Source organism: Oncorhynchus masou, chromosome 29 (genome assembly GCF_036934945.1).
Source record: "Oncorhynchus masou masou isolate Uvic2021 chromosome 29, UVic_Omas_1.1, whole genome shotgun sequence".
In the NCBI taxonomy this organism is placed as follows: Eukaryota; Metazoa; Chordata; class Actinopteri; order Salmoniformes; family Salmonidae; genus Oncorhynchus; species Oncorhynchus masou.
The window spans coordinates 65,623,358-65,648,538 of record NC_088240.1 but is presented as its reverse complement, the minus strand read 5'-3'; the positions used below and the strand labels follow the sequence as shown (position 1 = coordinate 65,648,538).

The following is a 25,181-nucleotide window of genomic DNA, read 5'->3' as shown; positions in this document are numbered from 1 at the left end:
ATGGCACACATACACAATCCATGTCTCAAGGATTAAAAATCCTTATTTAACCCGTCTCCTCCCTTCATCTACACCGATTGAAGTGGATTTAACAAGTGACATCAATAAGGGATCATAGCTTTCACCTGGACAGTCTGTCATGGAAGGAGCAGGTGTTAACATTTTGTACACTCAGTGTATATATTACGTTTATTTGTTATTTTGAAATTAAATTAATTATTATTTGGTGTCATCCATATCATTCTTGACATTGTCAATTCCCCATTTGTCAGTCAAGTAGCAACACAGCGATGCACACAGTTGGGGTGTAAGGTAGTTGTTGAATTGAGTTTATTACATCTTACACAGTGTTTCTGGTGCCCAGCATGGTGGGGCATGGCATTGTTAACAGTGCAAAAAAAGGTCCATGTAGCACATCAGAGACTGGCACCATCGTTATACACAGGGCAGGTCAGGGGTCACGGGGGTTAGGCTACACAACTTTGAGATATGTGCTTGTCCATTCAGTAATACCTCCACACAAGGCTAGCCTTCAGTAACTAACATGCACTGCAAAACGATATATAGCTTAAAATTGTCTCACATCACAGAACTGTTCTTCCGCTATTTATTATATTTAGTTTCCATGCACAACATTACAGAAACATTTTAGTAACATATTGCTTAGGCTAATGGAGGGATATAATTCTAATAGTATAAGTTATTGTTACTAGTAGTTTGACTACTTGGTGTAGAGATATTAACAATACGGTAAACATTGTTGTCATTGGTCAGTAGGGGACACACCCTCTCTTTCAGCCAATGAGAGGCTACAGTCCTGGAGTATGTAATATAGAGAGGACGAAGTACAGGGACTTTCAATGGTGGTATCAATCTCATTGTTACAAAAATCTGTACATTTACAAAGATTATAGAAACAAAAGATTTGAAAAGTATGTGACACCCTATGTCTCTGATAATGTGCCCTAGCTACACACACAGTCACTGGCAAATTGACTGATTTATTGAAAGAAAAGCAAAAACTGAAACAAAAATACATCCTACATCCTTGGAGTTTCAAGCGACAGTATCTTTACACAATTCATGAGTGAGGGGAAGGGAGGCAGGTTAGAAGGGGATGGAGGGGGTGTGTTTAGGTGGAAAGAGTGGTTTATAAGGGGGCAGGAGCTGAAATGTCCTCAGCACAGAGCACAAGAGCAAGCTCTGTCCTGTACAGCTTGCCCCCGTCTGATAGCGCCATAATGGCGGTCTTATATGTGGGGATTTTGTTGACTTCCAGCACCTATCGGAGACAAGAAACAGATGCAGACATCCAACTTGTCATTTTCTTCTCTTTACTTTTACAGATTTGACATTGACCCTACTTTTTCCATTTAAAAATCCCCCCGCAGCTTTGAGATGGTCGTTGGCCCAAAGCTTAGCTCATAAAGATGACAAAATATTTGCACAAAAAAAAGAGTAGGCTCTACATGCAGGTCACATATGGCTTTGATATATTGACATCCAGATTTTTTTTTTAAGTCAGCTGTCAGAGAGAGTGTGAAAGAGAGAGAAAGAGTCAGAGAGAGACAGAGATTGGATATCTGTCCAGTTCTAAGCATGCTCTTATGAGTTTGTTTGAAGAGGTATTGTGATTGTCCTCAGGCCAATCATATCACCACAGGCAACAAACGAGGCCCTCTGTGATATTTGAAGTCTCAAGATGAAAAACTAAAATATTTCTTTGGACTGTTCAGACCTAGATTCAATCAGATCCAGCGTTAACAAGCGAAAGCTGACACCCGCATAGCTGGTGTTTCAGCGGAGTGGGTTTATTACTAATTCGACTTGGCGCATCCAATGGCAATGTCCTCGATGAGTATAACGCCGGGAGCCGCTTGCTGATTTGACAGCTCCAGCGCAGTTACACCTCAGACATCGCCTACATAAAAACAATGAGGCTGCTAGGCAGTTCTTCTCGATTATCGCGGGTTAAGGCGGAACTGATTGAATCTTGCCCTTAGTCTCCGCTCTTCTCCATCAATTAAACAGAATGGAAACACACCTTCTTGTTCTTCTCACACAAATCTTTGAGGAGGGCATCCAGCTCATTCTCATCCATATAGCCATTCTCATCCTGAGAGAGAGAGAGAGAAAAGGACAGAGAGAGACACAAGAAACACCATTTAGCCCGCCTTTGGGTTTGGTTTGGTATGCAGTGACAACATGATGCCACGTTGCATCTCACAAGCCTAATCTCAGTAAACAAACAAAACAATAGGCTTAATGAACAGATGTGTATATTTGAACAGCCTGTTCATGGGCCCTTCTGATATTTTCTCATATTTTCTATTCATGAATTTGAACTGTTTGTTTTTGGTCCTCTGTGTACTTACTGGCTTGTGTGCACTGAAACAATATTATAACCACATCGCTGATACCTTTACAAGGATATCCCTATCCACTTTAGGGGACTTCTCTGTGTGTCCAACTCCATTCAGAGCAATAGAAATACTGTACCACAGAGTCAAGCAATCAATCCTCTGTGTTGGCAACAAGAGCGCCATCATCAGTAACCATGTGGAACAGTTAGTGCCAACATGGCACTTCTAAAATTCTCAATCTTTAAACCAGGTTCTACTGTATGGTCGAAGACTAAAACAAATGTAAAAGCATGATCAGCCAGCCACTCAGATTAATTGTCCTGTAATGCTCTACAGGCAAACTAAATAATGTGTTGTCATTTGCTGCCCCAATTACCTGTCTGGATGTCACATAACAGCAAGGCCCAGAACTCCTCCCTGCCCACCTTGTCTGTTTGTCTGCCCGCCTCCCTATCTGTTTGCCAGTCAGCCTCCCTGCCTGTCTGCCCGCCTCCCTGTCTGTTTGCCAGTCAGCCTCCCTGCCTGTCTGCCCGCCTCCCTATCTGTTTGCCAGTCAGCCTCCCTGCCTGTCTGCCCGCCTCCCTGTCTGTTTGCCAGTCAGCCTCCCTGCCTGTCTGCCCGCCTCCCTGTCTGTTTGCCAGTCAGCCTCCCTGCCTGTCTGCCCGCCTTCCTGCCTGCCTACGCAACATGAACCTGCGAGTCAATATGAATCTGCCCGCCTTCCTGCCTGCCTACTGCAACATGAACCTGCGAGAATATGAATGGGCCGACCTGCCGACCTACTCCAGGGACAGTCATACATTATAGGGGGAGAGAGAGAGGAAAGAGGGAGTGCAAGAGAGGAAGAGTGATGGGGACAGGGGGACATGTACTGTATCCATTGTGCATACAAATAAGGGCAATAGGAAGATAAATGGGTAGATAGACAGGGAAAGAACGAGAGCAAGAAAGAGAAGGAGAAATAGATAAAGAGGATAAGAGAGAAAGATTGAGGGAGTGCATCCCCAGAGAGCAGCAATTGCCTAGACTAGCACTGTCTGAAGCACTTTCTGTCCTTGTTCATACTGTGTCTTGAGATGCATTGAATCATTCAAAAAGCCATAACAGCAAGTGATTCTTATTTTTTTGAGAGGGTGCATAATGACAATGTATTATTGGAACGTACCTGATCGTATAACTCAAAGATCTTGTTGAACTCTCTCCTCACCATCTTCACATTCTGTGACAGAAAGACGAGCGAGAGGGGGAGGAAAATAGAGGGAGAAGAGACAATGGAGTCAAGGTCAATCTGATTTTCCGATTCCTACTTGGATTTACTCTGGGAATAACCACCAACCTGAAACTTGAGTAGAAAGTTCTCCTCGTCCGGGAGCAGCCTGTTAAAAAAAAAAACACACACATTGGAAGAATTGTGTTCAGGTAATATACAGCACGATGTGGAGACAGATATATCATTCATATCACACTGGAGAAAACTTCATAAGCAGACCTCGCCATTTCTGCCAAACACAACTTCCCATCGTGGTTTGAGTCGAATATTTTGAGCTGGAAGATAAAAATAAACAAACAAATTAAATCTCTACAAAACAGAAAATGAAGGACTATACTGTACGGAGCTATTTGTTGTAGCCATTTAGCTACAGTGTTCTCAATGTTGCTGAGGCTAGCTGCACAAGTATAAACTATATTCTTACTGTGGTATGTGTATACTCGTCTAACTTCTTTTCATCATATGGTTTCTTAGCCTTCTGAAGCAGATCTTTCAAAAAGTTCTGGAAATGAAGCAAAGGCAGAAAGATCAGTTTGACAACAAAGCCAGCTATAGCAGACACATTTGAAATGCAATGCTGTCTGGGAGGTACAGTCAGGTCCAGAAATATTGGCACCCTTGATAAAGATGAGCAAACAAAGACTGTATAAAATAAATAATACAAATACTGAGCTACGGTGTCTTCAGAAAGTATTCATACCCCTTGACTTATTCCACGTTGTGTTGTGTTACAGCCTGAATTCAAAATGGATTCAATGGAGAAAAATGTTCTCACCCTTCTAAACACAATACCCCCTAAACGACAAAGTGAAAACATGTTTTTAGAAAGTTTAGCAAATTTATTGAAAATGAAATACACAAATAACTAATTGACATAAGTATTAACAACCCTTTGCTATGACACTCTAAATTGAGCTCAGGTGCATCCAATTTCCTTTGATCGTCCTTGAGATGTCGCTCCAACTTGATTGGAGTACACCTGTGGCCAATTCAATGGTTTGGACATGATTTAGAAAGAACCACACCTGTCTATATAAAGGTCCCACAGTTGACAGTGCACATCAGAGCAAAAACTATACCATAAAGTCCAAGGAACTGTCTGTAGATCTCTGAGCTATAATTGTGATGAGGCATATACCTGGGGAAGGGTAAAAAAAAAAACATTTCTAAAGTGTTGAAAGTTTCCAAGAGCACAGTGGTCTCCATCATTGGGAAACTGAAAAAATATGGACCTACTCAGACTCTGCCTAGAGTCTGACCAAACGGACAAGAGGTACCTTAGTCAGGGAGATGACCAAGAAATCAATGGCCATGACAGAATTACAGAGTTCTTTGGCTGAGGTGGGAGAACCTGCCAGAAGGACAACCGTCTCTGCAGCACTTCACCAATCTGGACTTTATGGTAGAGTGGCCAGACTGAAGCCATTCCTGAGAAAAATACACATGACCACACGCTTGGGAGTTTGCTAAAAGCCACATGATAGACTGAGATAATTGAATCTCATTGAAAATCTGTGGAAAGACTTGAAGATTGCTGTTAGCCGCCGCTCCCTATCTAATTTAACAGACCTTGAGAAAATCTGCAAGGAAGAATGGGAGAAAATCTCCAAATCCAGATGTGCAAAGCTGATACAGACATACCCAAGACGACTCAAAGCTGATACAGACATACCCAAGACGACTCAAACCCGTCATCACCGCCAAAGGTGCTTTACAAAGTATTGACTTGGGGTGTGAATACTTATGTAAATTAGATATTTCTGTATTTCATTTTCAATAAATTTGCAAAAATGTCTAAACATTATCACTTTGTCATTATAGGGTGTTGTGTGTAGATGGGTGAGGAAAACAAAATCTATGTAATCAATTTTGAATTCAGACTGTAACCCCCCTTTGGCATTCTTCCTATTTTGTTGACTTACAACCTGAAATTAAAATATATATATTTTTTTAGGGGTTTGTATCATCCGATTTAAACAACATGCCTACCACTTCGAAGATGCAACATATTTTTGTGAAACAAACAAGGAATAAGAGAAAACAGAACTTGAGCGTGCATAACTATTCACCCCCAAAGTCAATACTTTTTAGAGCCACCTTTTCAGCAATGTCAGCTGCAAGTCTTTTGGGGTATGTCTCTATAAGCTTGGCACATCTAGCCACTGGGATTTTTGCCCATTCTTCAAGGCAAAACTGCTCCAGCTCCTTCAAGTTGAATGGGTTCCACTGGTGTACAGCAATCTTTAAGTCATACCACAGATTCTCAATTGCATTGAGGTCTGGGCTTTGACTAGGCCATTCGAAGACATTTAAATGTTTCCCCTTAAACCACTTGAGTGTTGCTTTAGCAGTATGCGTAGGGTCATTGTTGTGCTGGAAGGTCAACCTCCCAGTCTCAGTCTCAGTCTCAAATTTCTGGAAGACTGAAACAGGTTTCCCTCAAGGATTTCCCTGTATTTAGCACCATCCATCATTCCTTAAATTCTGACCAGTTTCCTAGTCCCTGTCGATGAAAAACATCCCCACAGGATGATGCTGCTGGTGATGAGAGGTGTTGGGTTTGCACCAGACATAGCGTTTTCCTTGATGGCGAAGAAGCTACATTTTTGACTCATCTGACCAGATCATCTACCTTCTTCCATATTTTTGGGGAGTCTCCATTTGGTGAACACCAAACGTGTTTGCTTATTTTTTTCTTTAAGCAATGTTTTTTTTCTGGCCACTCTTCTGTGAAGCTCAGCTCTGTGGAGTGTACGGCTTAAAGTGGTCCTATGGACAGATACTCCAGTCTCCACTGTGGAGCTTTGCAGCTCCTTCAGGTTTATCTTTGGTCTCTTTGTTGCCTCTCTGATTAATGCCCTCCTTGCCTGGTCCGTGAGTTTTGGTGGGCGGCCCTCTCTTGGCAAGTTTGTTGTGGTGCCATATTCTTTCCATTTTTTAATAATGGATTTAATGGTGCTCCGTCCGATGTTCAAAGTTACAGATATTTTTTTATAACCCAACCCTGATCTGTACTTCTCTGCAACTTTATCCCTGACCTGTTTGGAGAGCTCCTTGGTCGTCATGGTGCCGCTTGGTGGTGTTGCAGACTCTGGGGCCTTTCAGAACAGGTGTACTGAGATCATATGACAGATCATGTGACACTTAGATTGCACACAGGCAGACTTTATTTAACTAATTATGTGACTTCTGAAGGTAATTGGTTGCACCAGATCTTATTTAGGGGCTTCATAGCAAAGGGGGTGAATACATATGCACGCACCACTTTTCTTTTTTTCATTTTACTTCACCAAATTGGACTATTTTGTGTATGTCCATTACATGAAATCCAAATAAAAATCTATTTAAATTACAGATTGTATTGCAACAAAATAGGAAAAACACCCAGGGGGATGAATACATTTGCAAGGCATTGTATATTGTACGCTCAACATAAACTGAAAAATGTAATTATTTTATACTATCATAGTTGCTCAGAGAGAGATTTTGTTTAACGAGTAATACTTTTTTTCACAAGAAGATAGGGGTCAAAATGATTGGCACCCCTGTTTTCAATACCTCACCTTGCGAGGATAATGGTACTGAGCCTTTTTCAAAGATGTTTTATGGATTGAAGAACACATTGGAAAGCATCTTAGACCCTTTCTTCATACAGATCCATGGTATCCTTCATCTGTCCGTATGGACCTCTTCAATTCAAACCAAAGGTTTTGAATGGGGTTCAAGTCCGGAGACTGAGATGGCCATTTGCAAAATGTAGATTTTTGTGGTCAACTAACCATATCTTTGTTGATTTTGATGTGTGCTTGGGGTTATTGTCTTGCTGGAAGATCCACTTGTGGCCAAGTTTCAGCCTCCTGGCAGAGGCAAGCATGTTTTTGGCTAAAATGTCTTGGTACTGGGTAAAGTTCATGATGACATTGACCTTAAAAAGGGCCCCAGGACCAGTGGAAGCTAAATAGCCTAATAACATCAAAGATCCACCTGCATATTTTACAGTAGGTATGGGGATTTTTTGTGCATATTCATATTTTGTGCGACGCCAAACCCACCACTGGCGTGAGTGGCCAAAGAGCTCTATTTTCATGTCATCAGATAAATGTTAACACCTGGAGTTTGCAATTTGTTTTAGTTCCAGGTAAAGCTATTTTGGGTTCCATATAGAACCAAAAGGGTTCTACTTGGAACCAAAAAGGGTTATTCAAAGGGTTATCCTATGGAGAGCCAAATAACCCTTTTAGGTTCTAGATAGAGTGTATAGCTCAATATTTGTATTTATTTTATACAGAATTTCTTCTCATCTTTATCAAGGATGCCAATACTTTTGGACCTGACTGTATGACACAAAGTACAACTAAATTCTGAAATGGTTTGTGTTTTCTAAATCTTTCAGTTTCATGCATATGTAAAAAAAAAAACTGCTAACTATGATACACCTTCTAAACTACCTCTTAGGTCTTGCAGTAAAGTGCTTGACTGTTGACAGTGTTATCATTATCAAAACAAAGCTAACCCTGTAATGTCTTTTAACTATTCATTTAGGTTATTGAGGTTTGAAGGAGGTTTGTGGTGTGCACCTGTGTGGAGGGGGGTGGATGTGTGGGTCTTGGTGCCTATGTGTACCTAATGGTTCAAGGTAATGAAAATACATTATAATACATGTGGGTGTATATTGGCATGCATACTAATGTGACATGATTCAGTTAATAAAGAGTTTGAGCACGACTCAGTGTGAAATATACTCTAGGTTGTCTGATCTCTGAACCCACATTAACCTCGGACCCCTAGAACCTCAAGCATACGTGTGGAATTCTGATCCCCCCCCCCCTTCTTATCACACATCAATCCAACTTAATTATTCCACGACTTTCTTGACACTAGTCTAGGGAAGGTCAAAGCCAACGTACAGTACTAGTCAAAAGTTTGGACACACCTACTCATTCCAGGGTTTTTCTTTATTTTTTACTATGTTCTATATTGTAGAATAATAGTGACAACATCAAAACTATGAAATAACACATGGAATCGTGTAGTAACCAAAAAAGTGTTAAACAAATCAAAATATATATAGCCACCCTTTGCCTTGATGGCGGTGTTGCACACTCTTGGCATTCTCTCAACAAGCTTCATGAGGTAGTCACCTGGAATGCACTTCAATTAATAGGTGTGCCTTGTTAAAAGTTAATTTGTGGAATTTCTTTCCTTCTTAATGCGTTTGAGCTAATCTGTTGTATTCTGACAAGGTAGGGGTGGTATACAGAAGACCAAGTCCATATTATGGCAAGAACAGCTCAAATAAGCGAAGAGACACGACAGTCCATCATTACTTTAAGATATGAATGTCAATCAATCTGGAAAATTTCAAGAACAGTCGTAAAAACCATTAAGCACTATGATGAAACTGTCTCTCATGAGGAAAACCACAGGAAAGGGAGACCCAGCTAACCTCTGCTGCAGAGGATAAGTTCATTAGAGTTACCAGCCTCGGAAATCGGCAATTAACTGCACCTCAGATTGCAGCCCAAATAAATGCTTCACAGAGTTCAAGTAACAGACACCTCAACATCAACTGTTCAGAGGAGACTGTGTGATCGAATTGCTGCAAAGAAACCACTACTAAAGGACACCAATAAAAAAAGACTTGCTAGGGCCAATAAATACGAGCAATGGACATTAGACCGGTGGAAATCTGTACTTTGGTCTGATGAGTCCAAATGTAAGATTTTTGGTATCAACCGCCATGTCTTTGTGAGATGCGGAGTAGGTGAATGGATGACCTCCGCATGTGTGGTTTCCACCGTGAAGCATGGAGGAGGAGGTGGGTTTGATGGTGAGGGGGTGCTTTGCTGGTGACACGGTCAGTGATTTATTTAGAATTCAAGGCACACAAAACCAGCATGGCTACCACAGCATTCTGCAGCGATACGCCATCCCATCTGCTTTGCGGTTAGTGGGACTATCATTTGGTTTTCAAAAGGACAATGAACTAAAACACACAACCAGGCTGTGTAAGGGCTATTTGACCAATAAGGAAAGGTATAGAGTGCTGCATCAGATGACCTGGCCTCCACAATCACCTGACCTCAACTCAATTGAGATGGTTTGGGATGAGTTGGACTGCAGAGTGAAGGAAAAGCAGCCAACAAGTGCTCAGCATATGTGGGAACTCCTTCAAGACGGTTGGAAAAGCATTCCAGGTGACTACTTTCATAAAGCTGGTTTAGGGAATGCCAATAGTGTGCAAAGCTGTCATCAAGGCAAAGAGTGGCTACTTTGAAGAATCTAAAATATATTTAGATTTTTTTGTAACACTTTTTTGGTTACTACATGATTCCATCTGTGTTATTTCATAGTTTTGATGTCTTCACTATTATTCTACAATGTAGACAATAGTACAACTAAAGAAAAACCCTTGAATGAATAGGTGTGTATAAACCTTTGACTGGTACTGTACATGAGTGAAACTTTGGTATACGGGTTAAGAAAAACAAAACTCCCCCCGGGATTCCTACAAAACGCTCAATTACCAAAATGATTTACAATACAAAGTGATTTCAAGTTACAGTCCAGATGAACATTGACCTCAGAGGCTCCCTGTGAGCCTATATCCCCATAATGAAATAGAGAGGACAGTGAGACAGTTCATCAAGACACAAATTAGGTGGCACTACACACACCAGCAGGCATTGCTCACCTTCAGCTCATCTGCTTCAATGTAGCCACTATGGTCTGCATCATAACATCGCCAAGCCTGGAATGAGACAGGAATGAGTGAAAGAGGGGTTTGTATCATCAATGAGGAGAGAATAGTTAAATCAGTTAAAAACTATGTTTATGTCATGAGTCACTTGAAAACATTTAAATAGATAATCTTGGTTTATAGAAAAATACCTGCATAAATTCCGCACAAGACTTCAACTGTTGCCGGAAAAATAACAAGAAGTTCTCTTCTGTGGGCAATATTTGTACTAGCTGTGACACAGAGAAAATAGGAAAATATATAAGAGATCATGCTGTATTGTCCTGAAATATGGTAACATTTGTTGAACATCCCATTTATTTTTAACAGTTGATCAGTGGCAAACAATGGCACCCAATGACAGTTTAGCCACCACCCACTAGGCACAGATGTCATTTAAACGTCTTGTTTCAATTTACATTTGGTTGAGTTGTCAACTAACAGGAATTTAACGTGAAATCAACAAAAAATGTCACTATGTCATTGGATTTAGGATAAAGTTGGGTGAAAAAAAGACTAAATTCCCTAATGTTGATTACTTTTTGCAAATCCAACCAGTTTTTCATGTTGATTCAACGCCATCATTGTGGCGTACCGCAGACATGCCACGAGGGGGAGTCTCGTTGAGGTGACAGACAGAGGGGCTAATTGCTCACCAGCCATACTGGGCCCATAAAGCTGCCAGGTGGGCAGCACATGGGAGGGTTGCTACCGGACAGGGCAAGTCTAAGAACGTGGTCAGACCAGGGTTGACGTTTACCCACTATCAACGGAGGATGACGACATCGAGACCTACCTCTGCACGTTTGAACGGACAATACTCCGGGAAGGTTGTCCCAAGGCGAAGGGGGCGAGTCTGCTGGCTCCGTTCCTGCCCGGAGACGCCCAAAAGGCATATTATGAACTAAACACAGAACAGGCGGCTAACTATGACTGTCTCAAGAGGAATGTACTCAGCCACTACGGATACAGCCTGTCCCGTCGGGCCCAACTGGTCCACGGGTGGAGGTTTGTGGCCGAAGCTTCCCCCACGAGCCCAGATGAGCGACCTTCACCAGGGCATGGCTCCTAACCGACATAGCCATCCTTGTTATCAACAATGTGGTCATGGACTGCTTCTTAATGGCGCTACCTCACATGAAGAGGTCGGCAAGCCCTACGCACCCAGACCTTGGAGGACCTCTTGTGAGCTGTGGAGACGCATCAGAATTCCGAGGCCCTGCTGAAGGGGATGCAGGCCAAATGTGTCGGAGGGGACAGAAGGATGACCCCACCACTGTACTCCCAATATGACAGTCAGAGAGACAGCTGGAGGAGAGTCGACCCGTTGCTAAGAAACCCAGGTGGATGAAGACCAAAGGAGGTGTTTTGAGTGTGGCGCCCGGGAACACCTCGCATCGAATTGCCCTGGTCAAGAAGAGTCAATGCCATCAGCGGGCCCTGGAGATTAGTCGGGCCATGCAGTAAACTATGTCACCTCATGTTGGGCCCACAGTGAACCACCAGTACCCATGGTGCCAGTGAAAGTCAACGGTCACGACACACACGCTCTGTTGGATTCCTGGAGTGTGGTAACGCTGTGTCCGTATCCTGTGTCCACGGTGACACCAAGTGTTATTCGACCAGGCAGGCCACCATCGTGATACCACAAGGGAGCTGCCAGATAGTGGAGGGTGTCATACCTGAGTTGCCAGTATCCCTCCTCGTGGGACGAGATTGTTCGCTGTTCACGGCGCTGTGGAGGCACAAGCTGGGAACAAGAGTATGAGCTGGCGACCGACAAGAGTGGGGACAGACCGTCACCTGCACGGCCCGGAAGCACGCGGTTGCCAAACCTGTGTCTACGGACCCGGAGTTGGGGGTCTGAGGGGGCACCGGAACCAACCTCACCTGCTGAACAACCGGAAGAGGAGCCCATGCTGCCCCTCTTCAATTTCCAGTGGAAGGATCTGAACCTGAAAGTGCCCCAGGCCTCCACTGGGTCTCCTCCTCTACGGAGAAGGTTGTCCCAAGGCGAAGGGGGCGAGTCTGCTGGCCCCGTTCCTGCCCTCCTCTACGGAGGAGACCAAGCGGCCTACTGGATCTCGCCATGGAGGTGTGGGAAGCCTAGCCGACCCCCTTACGCAGCGTGGTGGATCACGTAGAGACGATGAGGGAGCGGAAGACAGGCATAGGGCCAGTGGTAAGGGAGCATATGGCAAAGGCCCAGTGCGCCCAAGCCAAGGTCTGCAATTGGGGTACCCAGCCCAGAGAGTTCCATGTGGGTGAGAAGGTGCTAGTTTTAATCCCTAATGCAGAAAGTAAGTTCCTGGCAACATGGCACGGACCATACGAGGTGACAGAGAAGCTGGGACCCATAAATTACCGCGTACGGCAGCCAGGGAGACGGAAACACCAACAGATTTACCACGTGAACCTATTTAAGAGGTGACACGTGATGACAGCCTTGGCTGTGTTGTGGTCAAAACCCAGGACGTCGACGGGACCAGTGGTGGTCTCGAGAAATGCAGACTTCGGACCGACCCAGAAGCAAGCACTCCGAGAGCTCATCGATTGGAACGCTGCCGTGTTTTCCAAGGGTGGACGAGCTCATCGACCGGTTGGGAAAGGTCCAGTACATCAGCATCCTGGACCTGACCAAGGGATATTGGCAGATACCCTTGGCAGCCTCCTCCTGGGAAAAGACAGCATTCTCAACACCGGACAGCTTATACCAATACCGGGTCCTCCCGTTTGGTCTCCATGGAGCCCCGCCCATGTTCCAGCACCTGATGGACCGAGTCCTCAGACCCCACCAACAGTACGCAGTGACCTATTTAAATGACATCATCATCCACAGCCAAGGTTGGGAAGAACACCTGACGCGCCTCTAGGCGGTGCTGGATGTGCTCATGCAGGCCGGATTGGCAGCGAATCCCAAGAAATGCAAGCTGGGGTTCGAGGAGGTGAAATACCTGGGTTATTTGATCGGACATGGGAACGTCAAACCCAAGGAGAGGAAAGTCCAGGCGGTTTGTGACTGGCCCGTTCCCCAAGGCACAGGTCAATAGCCGTTCCCCAATACTATAGCTGGTTAATCCCCAACTTTGCGGCTATAGCCCTTATCGATCTGACCAGCACCCACTTCCCAAAAACACACAGCTGGCTGCTGAGAAATACATTGTAAATCCGGTTTGAGACCCAGCCTAAACTTTCAGACTATTCCCGCTAGACTAGCCATCAGACAGCTGCAACATAACCATTCCGGGGGCATTGAAACACCCCACGCCAACAAGAAAGAATCAAACAGGACTCCTGATCTTCCATCATGCTGCTGAAGAATCTAATTTAAACGGCATTCTCGTATTCCAAACACAATAGATGTTATTTCCACTTTCAAATTATGTGTATTACCTCTATTTTTGTGTAATCATTGTGTGTGTTTGTGTGCGATGGTGCGTGGGTGCATTTGTGTACAGCTGAATGATCCTGTCTGTCAGCTAAAGCTTCAGAGTATCCATCTATAGCAGAGATATGAATCCCCTTGACCCTGCACGGCTAAATTGACTGTCTTTAAAAATTATATTTGAACACCTTTCATAGAGGGAGAAGCCCCATCTAAACTTGGCAGTGTTTCAAGATCCGGTGTCCCTGAAATTCCCAAATTCTAGGTGGGCATTAACCTACTAAATCATGAGTTTATGTAGACACTTACCTCAACAATTCCAATTTTGGCATCTGTATTTTTCTCATATTCCTGTACAAAAGCCTTCATTTGGTCTGTAAGCTCCTATGAGAGAGAGAAAATTACATTGTAAATTCATTGCAGTAGCTTTTACCTTGAATAATTACATACAAATCTCAACATATAAACATATAATTAGTTAACATCGAAACTAAATAGGGATTCACACATCCTTATAACAAGTAATTATGTTTTATGCAGGGAAGATTTTAGTTGTTTGAAATACAAGCACTGATAGCATGATGGCTCAGTAATCTGCTCAATTATCTAGAAAGGCTATTTAGTAGGCACCTGGTGCCGTGAAAGACCTTGTATACCTTGTGTCCTCACAAACACCATTTAACATGCCAAACAGATTAGGAGCGAGTGTTGTAATCTTCACCCATCAGAGCACAATTCTAATAGAGTTTTGACACTGGTCAGTCCATGTCGCTGCACACATACAGATGGCCAAGCGATGCATTGATTATGCATGTACGAAGGGGCCCAACCAGCTCTCAAAGTCTCATGTCAGAATTAGACATTGATCCATGTTTCTCAAATGGCAAGTTTAGAAGTTGTTCCAAATGTAAAGTTTCAAAGTGTTTAAGGTTAAGTTTAGGCATTAACTCTGAATTGTTGTGGTTAGGGTTAAGTTTAGACATTTATTCAAAATTCTTAAGGTTAGGCATCAACTCTGAATGGTTCAGGTACATACGGGTTAAGGTTTGGGATAGGTTTAAAACAAATATAAAAACGACATTCTATTGCTAGATTAAAACTTGCAACCTTTCAAATCAGATGCTTACGCCCATCTGCCATTCCCGTCCACAACGCCCTAGCAAAACCGAAACCTACTTGAAGGTAACAGCTCTCACTGTTTCCCCTAGAGGCCGGTTCCACGACATCTTCCCACGTCCTCAGACATTGATGGACGTCGAATACTGACTTGTATCACAGTTGACCTGGCTGCACAGCCAGCCAGCTACTAATGTAATGCCTGGTGGGGAGGGATAGAGATCTCCACTGACACGTTCAGTGTAATTGATTCGAGTTGACGAGGCACTGATAGTGTCAGGTACTTTCATAGAAACATATGAAGTGCCTCGAGAGAATGCTACAATAAGTGCCAAGGTCCAATGCAGTCATTTTTATCTCAATATCAAATCATTTATGGGTAACAAGTAGCTTACTGTGATTGTTTTCCATTAAAATTGTCAAAAAAATAAACAAAAACAGCTTCTTAGCAATTTTCACAGTATTATTACAACCCCATAGTGTGAAAATATATGTAAAACATAGGTAAATCACGTTTTTGACTACACACTGAGCCTTTAAAGGCAGCCATTTGAGGTTGTCTATGTTGGGACTGGGAAGTGTTACATGTGACAATGTGATACTGTAGATACTGTATGATGTGTAACACTTAAAGGGTAGCACTTATCTGCTACCTGGCCTGTTGAAGTGGGCTTTTTTGCATGTGTAGTTAATTGCGTTCTTGTGTTGCATACTTGTGCAGCTTTAAGCTGCAAATTGAACATTTCTGTAAAAGATGGACATGGCCTTTACCATGATCACTCACTCCCATTGTATCGATGGTAAAAGTAACTGAGTTGAAAGATAGAAGAAAAGAAAACTAGATTAAATTTGATATCCAAGGATAAAAGATCAATATTAGTGTATCTTACACCTCGATCACACCTATACCATCAATGCGCAAAATGGTACGCAGCACCATCTGGATGTGTTCAACAAAAGTTCAACATGCTACCATTTCTGTCAAGTCGTCTACGCATACAGTTTGATGCATACGTTCTATAAATCCAACGTATGCACCACGCAGAACGCCCTGCAACTGACTCTACAACGCAATGCTGCAAGGCACACGCAGCGTTCCATTGGAAATGAATGTACTTCTGCTGTACCAAAATGCAATGACGCTGTTGGTGTGATCGATGCGTTAGCACTATATGTTTTTAAGAGAACATCAAGGTACCTTAGTAATGACTAATGTCTGTTTTATAGAGCCTTTCTATAATAGGAATATAAACACAGTAGGACTCAGATTTTTACATTTGCATTTCACCTCCAAAACACAACGAATAAAAGCAATGCATTGCTTCAAGAACAATGTGAGCCATATCCTGAGATGCTATAAATAAATATCTGTAAATCCCAGTGTCACACCAGCACTGACCAAATATGTTCCAAATATATGACCATTATCATTTCATAATTTTCCTTTCAGAGAAACTGGCACAAGAGGTTAACTCTAGCGAAGAAGATCACCTTGCATTCTCACTGGAGAACAAGTGTACTGGTAGAAAGTAGGCAATATTCTAACATTGGCCTTGTCTTTCAGGTTAAAATGATTATGTTGTATGAAAGGAAGATGTACTATGAGTGAGCTCTTCTTCTAGTCCATGCATGTGTCCACTGAGTAGATGCATGACGGCCATCTTTGGAAGCCATCTTTAATGCTGTATGACATAATCAAAATCATGTCCACTATCCAACACCAAGTGACTCTGCAAATGTTAAAGTGCATGTTTGATTGATTTCAATGGAATTTCTAAGTAAGAGGACCCTGAGCCAATCTACACACTGCATGCGCTATGCAGTCAAAACCAATCATTGATCTCTGTATTGATCTGTCTGGTGATGTTGCCCATGCTAAATGTGGAAACCATCTTTGGCATCTCTCTGCATAAGGTGGTGTCAGATATGCTAATAACTCCAATCCTACTTCAAATTGCACTTCAATGGTGTTTTCTCACTGGGCATTGATTGGGCAGTTGTAAATGGGCACTTAATTTGATGGTAAATGCGGCGATTTTCCATAATCAACTCCCCAACGTGCTCTCTCCCCATAGAGTAAATCAAAAGGTGTTTTCAGTGTCTGGCAAAAGCTGGGCCATTACTCCTGTTTAAAGTTCTGGGATTGAGTGCCAATTGACTTGCTCTATAGAGGCTTGGCTAATTGCTTGTATACAGAATGGGAAATAAGTGTTTAACCTTTCCAAAATGCAAAGCAGGAGAGTGCACTGCATTGCTTTTTGTCACTGAGCAATGGGTGACTCGATCCAATTCAGACCCCAAAACGCTGAGTAGAGACACAAATAAACCACCGCCAATTCACTTTTCATTTTCCATTTGTTTTGTCTTAGTCTTACACACCTGGTTTCGGGGAGGTGTGTGTGGGTTTCCATCGGTGCGACTATGGTGGAAAGTCAAGACCAGGTCTCCACCGTGTGCATCCCCTCAGAATATGCCGATTTGGCTCTCACCTTCTGTAAGAAGAGGGCAACTAAATTACCACCCCATCGACGGGGGATTGTGCGATAAATCTCCTGGTAGACGCAGCACTTCCCAGGAGTCACGCGTATCCTCTGTCACAGGAGGAGACGGCGGCTGGGGCAGGGATACATTCGGCCCTCCACTTCACTTGCCTCCTCGAGTTTCTTTTTTGTGAAGAAGAAGGATGGGGGTCTGCGCCCATGTATTGACTATTGAAGGGATCAATCCAATCACAGTGACGTATAGCTACCCGCTGCCTCTCATAGCCAGTGTGATCGAGACAATGCACGGGTCGTGCTTCTTTACAAAATTGGATCGCAGGAGCGCTTACAACCTGGTGCATATCCGGGAGAAGGACGAGTGGAAGACGGCATTTAGTACCACCTCAGGGCACTATGTGTACCTCGTCATGCCATACGGATTGATGAATGCTCCATCAGTCTTTCAAGCCTTTGCAAGCCTCTTTCAAGCATGTGTCCCTGGTGCGCAGGATGCTTGGTCGACTGCTGGAGCATGACCTGTACGTCAAGGCTGAGAAATGTCTGTTCATCCAACATTCCGTCTCCTTCCTAGGGTACCGCATTTCCACTTCAGGGGTTTGAGATGGAGAGTGACCGCATTGGAGCCGTGCGTAATTGGCCGACTCCCACTACGGTAAAGGACGTGCAGCGGTTTCTAGGGTTTGCCAAATACTACCAGAGGTAGGCTTTTGGTCACCTGAAGGCTCTGTTTACCTCGGCTCCCGTGCTGGCTCATCCGGATCCCTCTTGGTATTCATAGTGGAGGTGGACGCATCCAAGGCTGGGATAGGAGCCATGCTCTCTCAGCTCTCGGGCACACCACCAAAGCTCCGCCCGTGTGCTTTTTCTTCAAAGAAGCTCAGCCCGGCGGAGCGAAACTATGATGTGGGGGACCGGGAGCTGTTGGCTTTTGTCAAGGCTCTGAAGGCGTGGAGACATTGGCTTGAGGGGGTTAAACACCCTTTTCTCATCTGGACTGATCACCGCAATCTGGAGTATATCTGGGCTGCGAGGAGACTGAACACTCGCCAGGCGAGGTGGGCCATGGTTTTTACACGTTTTGTTTTCCCTCTATCCTACAGACCAGATTCCCAGAACGCTAAGGCAGACGTACTGTCCCGGATGTATGACACTGAGGCGCGGTCCACGGATCACACTCCCATACTTCTAGCCTCCTGCCTGGTGGCACCGGTGGTGTGGGAGCTGGCCACAGACATTGAGCGGGCGTTACGCACAGAGCCCACTCCCCCCCAGTGTCCAGCTGGACGCCTGTATGTTCCGTCTGCTGTCCGCGACCGGTTGATCTATTGGGCCAACACGTCACCCTAGTTTGGTCACCCTGGCATCGGTCGGACGGTGCGTTGCGTTGCCTTAGTGGGAAGTACTGGTGGTCCACCTTGGCCAAGGACGTGAGGGTTTATGTTTCCTTCTGCTAGGTGTGTGCCCAGTGCAAGGCTCCCTAGCACCTGCCCAGAGGGAAGTTACAACCCCTACCCGTTCCACAACGGTCGTGGTTGCACCTGTCGGTGGACTTCCTAGCGGATCTTCCTCCGTCACAGGGCAACACCACGATCCTGGTCGTTGTGGATCGGTTTTCTAAGTCCTGCCGTTTCCTCCCTTTGCCCGGTCTCCCTACAGCCCTACAGACAGCGGAGGCCCTGTTTACATACGTCTTCTGGCACTATGGGGTGCCTGAGAACATAGTTTCTGATCAGGGTCCCCAGTTAACGTCCAGGGTCTGGAGAGCGTTCATGGAACGTCTGGGGGTCTTGGTCAGCTTCACCTCAGGCTTTCACCCCGAAAGTAACGGGCAGGCGGAGAGAGTAAACCAAGATGTGGGTAGGTCATCCCCTGGGCAGAGATGGCCCAAAACTCACTCTGCCACTCCTCCACTAACCTCTCTCTTTTCCAGTGCGTACTGGGGTATCAGCCGGTTCTGGCACCGTGGCATCAGAGCCAGATCGAAGCTCCTGCGGTGGACGAATGGTTTAAGCACTCTGAGGAAACCTGGGACGCCGCCCATGTGCACCTACAACGGGCCGTTAAAGGCGGTTAAAGGCGAATGCCGACTGCCACCGCAGCGAGGCCCCGGTTTTCGCACCGGGGGACCGGGTCTGGCTCTCGACCCAAAACCTGCTCCCCCGCCTGCCCTGCCGGAAGCTGGGCCCGCGGTTTGTGGGGCCATTCAAGGTCCTGAGGAGACTGAACGAGGTGTGCCACAGGTTACAGATTCCCCCAGATTACTATATTATTCCCTTGTTCCATGTGTCTCTCCTCAGGCCGGTGGTGGCTGGTCCACTCCAGGAGTCTGAGGTGCGGGAGATTCCTCCACCCCCTCTGGACATCATGGTTGCCCCGGCATATGCTGTTCGAGCCATCCTGGACTTGAGGCGTCGGGCGAGGGGCCTTCAGTACCTCATGGAGTGGGAGGGGTATGGTCCGGAGTAGAGATACTGATGCCGGTGGAGGACATTTTGGACCCTTCGTTGCTGCGGGAGTTCCACCGTCTCCATCCGGATCACCCTGCGCCTCGTCCTCCGGGTCGTCCCTGAGGTCGGTGTCGGCGTGCCGCTGGAGCCCCGCATCGGGGGGTACTTTCACGGCTTCCACCGAAGTCGGTCCCTCTCCTTGTTTGGGCAGCGTTCGGCAGTCGACGTCATCGGCCTCCTGGCCACCGCCAATCCACTTTTCATTTTCCATTTGTTTTGACTTCGTCTTATACATCTGGTTTCACTCACCCAATTACCTGTTTATTATTTAACCCTCTGTTCCCCATGTTTGTTTGTGAGTGATTGTTCTTTGTAAATCGGTCCGTTATTGTGGGCTTGTATATTTGCCTTGTATTTTTGTATTTTGAGTAAAGTACGTTGATTACTCATTTCTGCTGTCCTGCGCCTGACTCTCTACACCAGCTACACACAGGACCCCAAAACTGCTTTTCCCCATCGGGGCTTACAGTTGAGCAAGATGGAATTGTGGGAAATACATCCCTCAACCCATCAATCTGACGCAACAGGAATATGAGGTTGTTCCATAAGTCGTTCAGGCATGGAAAGACATGAAATATTGGTAGATCAGACAAGTACTTGACACCTCATAACTAGTCATAATGTATTAATCAATGTCAATTGACCCTTCGCTAAGCCCCGCCCCAGAATTCTGGGCAACTAATCACAGCACTCCAACGGATAGCAACTGTCTCGAGTACTTTACCTCGGAGAATCTCATGTTTGAAACACATAAAAGTCTGTGAGGGCAGTGAGAAAACGTGAGTTTTCTTTAAGAAATACATGTTTTAAATGGCTAAATAATGGAATAGTGCACGAGGGTTCCAGAACCTGTTCATGGAGTATTTTTTGAATCCAAAATTATACATTATTTACATTGTTTGCTAGTTCATCTGGTTAGCTATTTTTCAGGTTCATTGACCACCGAACGTTGCTAATGCTAGCAAGCTTGCCACTAAATATAACTTGTTTTCTCAAAATGTATGTTAGCTAATGTTATTAATACAACTCCAATCTGCAGTCGACATCAGGAAATGATTTGAGAGCACTAGTTAGCTCCAAAAGAGGTTTGTACGCCTTGACTGAGCCATAAGTTTACCAGGTTTCAGTGAAGCGATTGTAATGGCAGTCCACTACAACATACCAGAGAGTTTCTTGATTAGCAAGGGGTAGTTGGTGTATAATTTCATTGTGTATTTTTAACCTTTATTTAACTAGGCAAGTCAGTTAAGAACAAATTCTTATTTTCAATGACAGCCTAGGAACAGTGGGTTAACTGCCTGTTCAGGGGTAGAACGACAGACCTTGTCAGCTCCGGGGTTTGAACGTGCAACCTCCCGGTTACTAGTCCAACGCGCTAACCACTAGGCTACCCTGCCGCCCCAAAAACACAGTTTGAGATCATTGTGAGGGGATTTCGCCAGTGGTTGGAAGGGAGAATTGTGCTTCCAAGGAAAATGTTGTCCGTGGCTGCAACAGTAACCAAGGGAGGTGGTGCTTAGCGAAGAGTCAATTAGAGTCAATTAAGAACGACCAGTTTCACAATATCATGACAGTACTTTAAAATGGAAGCTCAGTGAAGCATTATATGAAATGCACCATTTCCATCTCTTGAGAAAACCCTATGTTCATTGAACCAACAAGAAATCTAAAATATGCATTTAGTCTCTTCTGTAAATTAAATGTTCTCAATGACATGCCCTGTACTGCATTTTATAATCCAACCTTTTGATTATTCTAGTAAAAAAAACATTATAGATGACTAATTATTATTACACAGCAAATAGCACTAATATGAGTGATGAGAATGTTGACATGACAACATTATGTCATGGCTGAAACAGACACAAAACTTGTAGGGTGTGCACATAATACCAGCATCAGTGTTAAAACTGCTTGGTGCCTGTAATGTCTGGTGCACTGAGTTCTTTTTCTCCCCACCACACTTACCCCAATCTCTCTCTCGCTCTCTCTCACACATTCACACACACACAATGTTTTAACTTGAAAGCTTTCAACTGTGGCACCACCAGTAGCCTAATCAACCCCCCATTGGTTTCACAATGTCTATATGTCTAGCCTACTGTATGGCCTATCTGATGAAGGTAATTCGAATGAGGGTCATATAAGAGCGTCTGCCAAATGACTTAAATGTAATGTAAATGTAATACCTAATGCATTTAAACTAGATAACAGTTCAGTCTGAGAAGACAATTCGTTGTCAGGCCGACTGCCGATACATTCAAGTTTTAAAGTTTAAAATAATTCAGTTTACTTACAAGTCCTGCCTGTTTTCGAGCTTGCTGAAGTTCTTTTATAAAACTCTGCAACTCCTTCCCTTCAATATATCCATTACCTGCAAGAAGTAAGCACCAAATCAATCAAAGACATGCGTAAAGTAGCCTACATTAAGTTTAAGAATATAACGCACAGGATCAAATCCATCATTTGCCGTTTCATGACAGCTGTATGACTGAATCATACTTTGACTGAATCATATTTTTAGTGCCTAAACCTATCACAATATTATAATCATATTTTCCAGTCATTTATAGTTTTGTAAATATTGATATTTCGCTATAAAATGGTGGTTAATGGTTCTAAATCAATTATTTGTAAATCCAATTTGTCAATGGATAAAGTTGAGAGAACAAATGTCACACAAATATCAGTCTTGACAGCTAAATCAACTGTTTCATTCAATATAGGCTACTACATATTTTCGAAACCCCGCTAAAAAGCGCAAATGGTCTATGAGGGTCTTTGGCGCAACACTTCCCAAAAATCGTTTTACTTCAGTGCCATCCCCACGAATAATCCACAATCTTAAGGAATAAATTACCATCGTTATCATAATGGTGAAAAATATCCAGGAACTGTGATGCAGAGATCTCTACTCCTTGCAGGTACGCGTTTGCCATCTCGGGTTAGGTTTGGGGACGGGAGCGCGTACCAAATAGCTGCACTGGCCGAGGATCTGCAATGAATTGGACGCTTTGATCAGTCGGTGCCCGGTATTTAAAGGAAGCACTATCACGCTAATCTTTAACTGTCGCACCTCCGTCCCCGAGGTTGGGAAACTATCCAAACGCGCAAGTCACCTCCTCTCTATTCCGCAGGAATAGAGCGTGCTCAGCAGCACGTTGACGCGCGCCAGGGGGCACGGAGACGTGAGATCCAAGTAAATGAGCACCCGCTCTTCGTGCTTTTCATTTCCCCCTCCAGATAAACGCTCTATCCGACAAAAGTGTAGAAGTTGTTCAACCAAATACTATTTCAACCCCCCCTCTCTTCTTTATTCTGGCATTTAAGGGCCATCCTAGGGCTCTATATGAAATAAAACCCATACGTAGATTATGGAGTAGCAAAATTACATAATCTTCAAAATAAGAAAAAAAAGGACAGAAAGGATGCTTTGAAATGCGAATTGCTGGCTTGGACCCTCCATGATAGTTGGGCTGACTCAACTCCCTGTCTAACTATGGAGATTTAGGATTTGGTTTCTTACTTTTACATTTCATTTAGATTTTTTCTTACACCATTGGCTGTTGTACTGGGTGGTGCCACTCATTAGAGAAGACTGTTGACTGCTGCGTCATAATGTGTGTTTACAGGGAAATGGGACACATAGTCCATACAATCAATAACAATTCAGTTCATGAGGTGGCTTTGGGAGATGGGGAAATGGAATAGAATAAAGTGAAGATATTACCTTCAATAAGTTGTTACTTGTGAGTGCGAGTGAGTGTGAGTGTGAGTGAGTGTGAGTGAGCGACAACAGAAAGATGGAACTTCAATAAGGATGGCGGTGGTCAATGAATCCTATGGAGAGTCATTGTACCCCAGCGTATAAATGCAGCACAGGTCTATGACTTATATGGCTTCATACAGCGTTGTATCACAAAGTTACTTCTATGTGAATGCATTATGAAGAGGGTTATGTCTCTTTTTCAGATTGTCCATAGCTTGAATGGGATAGTTGTACACTATAGTACAGTGCCTTCAGAAAGTATTCCTATCCCTTGACTTATTCCACTTTTTGTTACAGCCTGAATTTAACATTGATTAAATATACATTTTTCTCACCCATCTACCCAAAAATACACCACAATGACAAAGTGAAAACATGTTTTTTTTTAAATTGTTGCAAATTATATTGAAAATGAAATCCAGAACTATCTAAGTTACATAAGTATTCACATCCCTGAGTCAATGCTTTGTAGAAGCACCATTGGCAGCGATTACAGCTGTGAGTCTTTCTGGGCAAGACTTTAAGAGCTTTCCACACCTGAATTTTGCCCATTATTCTTTTAAAAATTCTTCAAGCTCTGTCAAATTGGTTGTTGATCATTGCTAGACAACCATTTTCAGGTCTTGCCATAGATTTTCAATTAGATTTAAGTCAAAACTGTAACTCGGCCACTCAGGAACATTCACTGTCTTCTTGGTAAACAACTCCCGTGTAGATTTGGCCTTGTGTTTCAGGTTATTGTCCTGCTGAAAGGTGAATTCATCTCCCAGTGTTAAAGTTTTAAAGTCACCATTGGCCTCATGGTGAAATCCCTGGTGGTTTCCTTCCTCTCCGGAAACTGAGTTAGGAAGGACGCCTGTTTCTTTGTAGTGACTGGGTGTATTGATACACCATCCAAAGTGTAATTAATAACTTCAGAATGCTCAAATTCAATGTCTGTTAAAAACATTTTTTAATGATATCAAATTTGATTTATTAGCAGATATTATTACAGGTGTAGCAAAATGCTTGTGTTCTATCAATAGGTGCCCTTCTTTGCGAGGCATTGGAAGACCTCCCTGGTCTTTGTGGTTGAATCTGTGTTTGAAATTTACTGCTTGACTGAGGAACCTTACAGATAATTGTATGTGTGGAGTATAGAGATGAGTTAGTCATTCAAAAATCTTTTGAAACACTTTTATTTCACACAGAGTGAGTGCATGCAACTTATTATGTGACTTTTTTACTCCTGATCTTATTTAGGCTTGTCATAACAAAGGAGTTGGATACTTAATGACTCAACACATTCCAGCTTTTCATTTTTAATTAATTTGTAAAAATGTTTTAAAAAACTAATTCCACTTTGACATTATGGGGTATTGTGTGTAGGTCAGTGACAAAATAATCGCAATTTAATATATTTTTAATTCAGGCTGTAATAGAACAAAATGTGGAAGAAGTCAAAGGGTATGAATACTTTCTGCCAGTTGCTTCAATGTCCTTTCTGTAAATGAGCAAAATTAATAAAAGGTGTTATGATGATGATGATGAT

At 43.6% G+C, this 25,181-nt stretch overlaps 1 protein-coding gene across 1 annotated transcript; it reads right to left on the bottom strand.

Moving 5' to 3' along the window:
• Nucleotides 1-306: 306 nt before the first annotated feature.
• LOC135521276 (calbindin-like) lies at nt 307-22,920 on the bottom strand. Its single transcript, XM_064947200.1, has 11 exons — nt 22,742-22,920; nt 22,179-22,255; nt 14,067-14,141; nt 10,525-10,605; nt 10,328-10,384; nt 4,058-4,135; nt 3,853-3,908; nt 3,700-3,739; nt 3,529-3,582; nt 2,045-2,116; nt 307-1,282 (listed from the first exon to the last, which is right to left on the bottom strand). The coding sequence occupies exons 1-11, from the start codon at nt 22,818-22,820 to the stop codon at nt 1,151-1,153; spliced, it is 801 nt and encodes a 266-aa protein (XP_064803272.1). The 5' UTR covers nt 22,821-22,920; the 3' UTR covers nt 307-1,150.
• Between the last annotated feature and the right edge of the window lie 2,261 nt (nt 22,921-25,181).

Bases quoted from the DNA above. Each gene is read 5' to 3' on its own strand.
- LOC135521276 (XM_064947200.1), bottom strand. From the start codon at position 22,820: ATGGCAAACGCGTACCTGCAAGGAGTAGAGATCTCTGCATCACAGTTC. The intron at 22,256-22,741 runs GTAATTTATTCC...TACTTCTTGCAG, and splicing joins TCACCATTATGATAACGATG to GTAATGGATATATTGAAGGG. The intron at 3,909-4,057 runs GTAAGAATATAG...TTTATCTTCCAG, and splicing joins ACGAGTATACACATACCACA to CTCAAAATATTCGACTCAAA.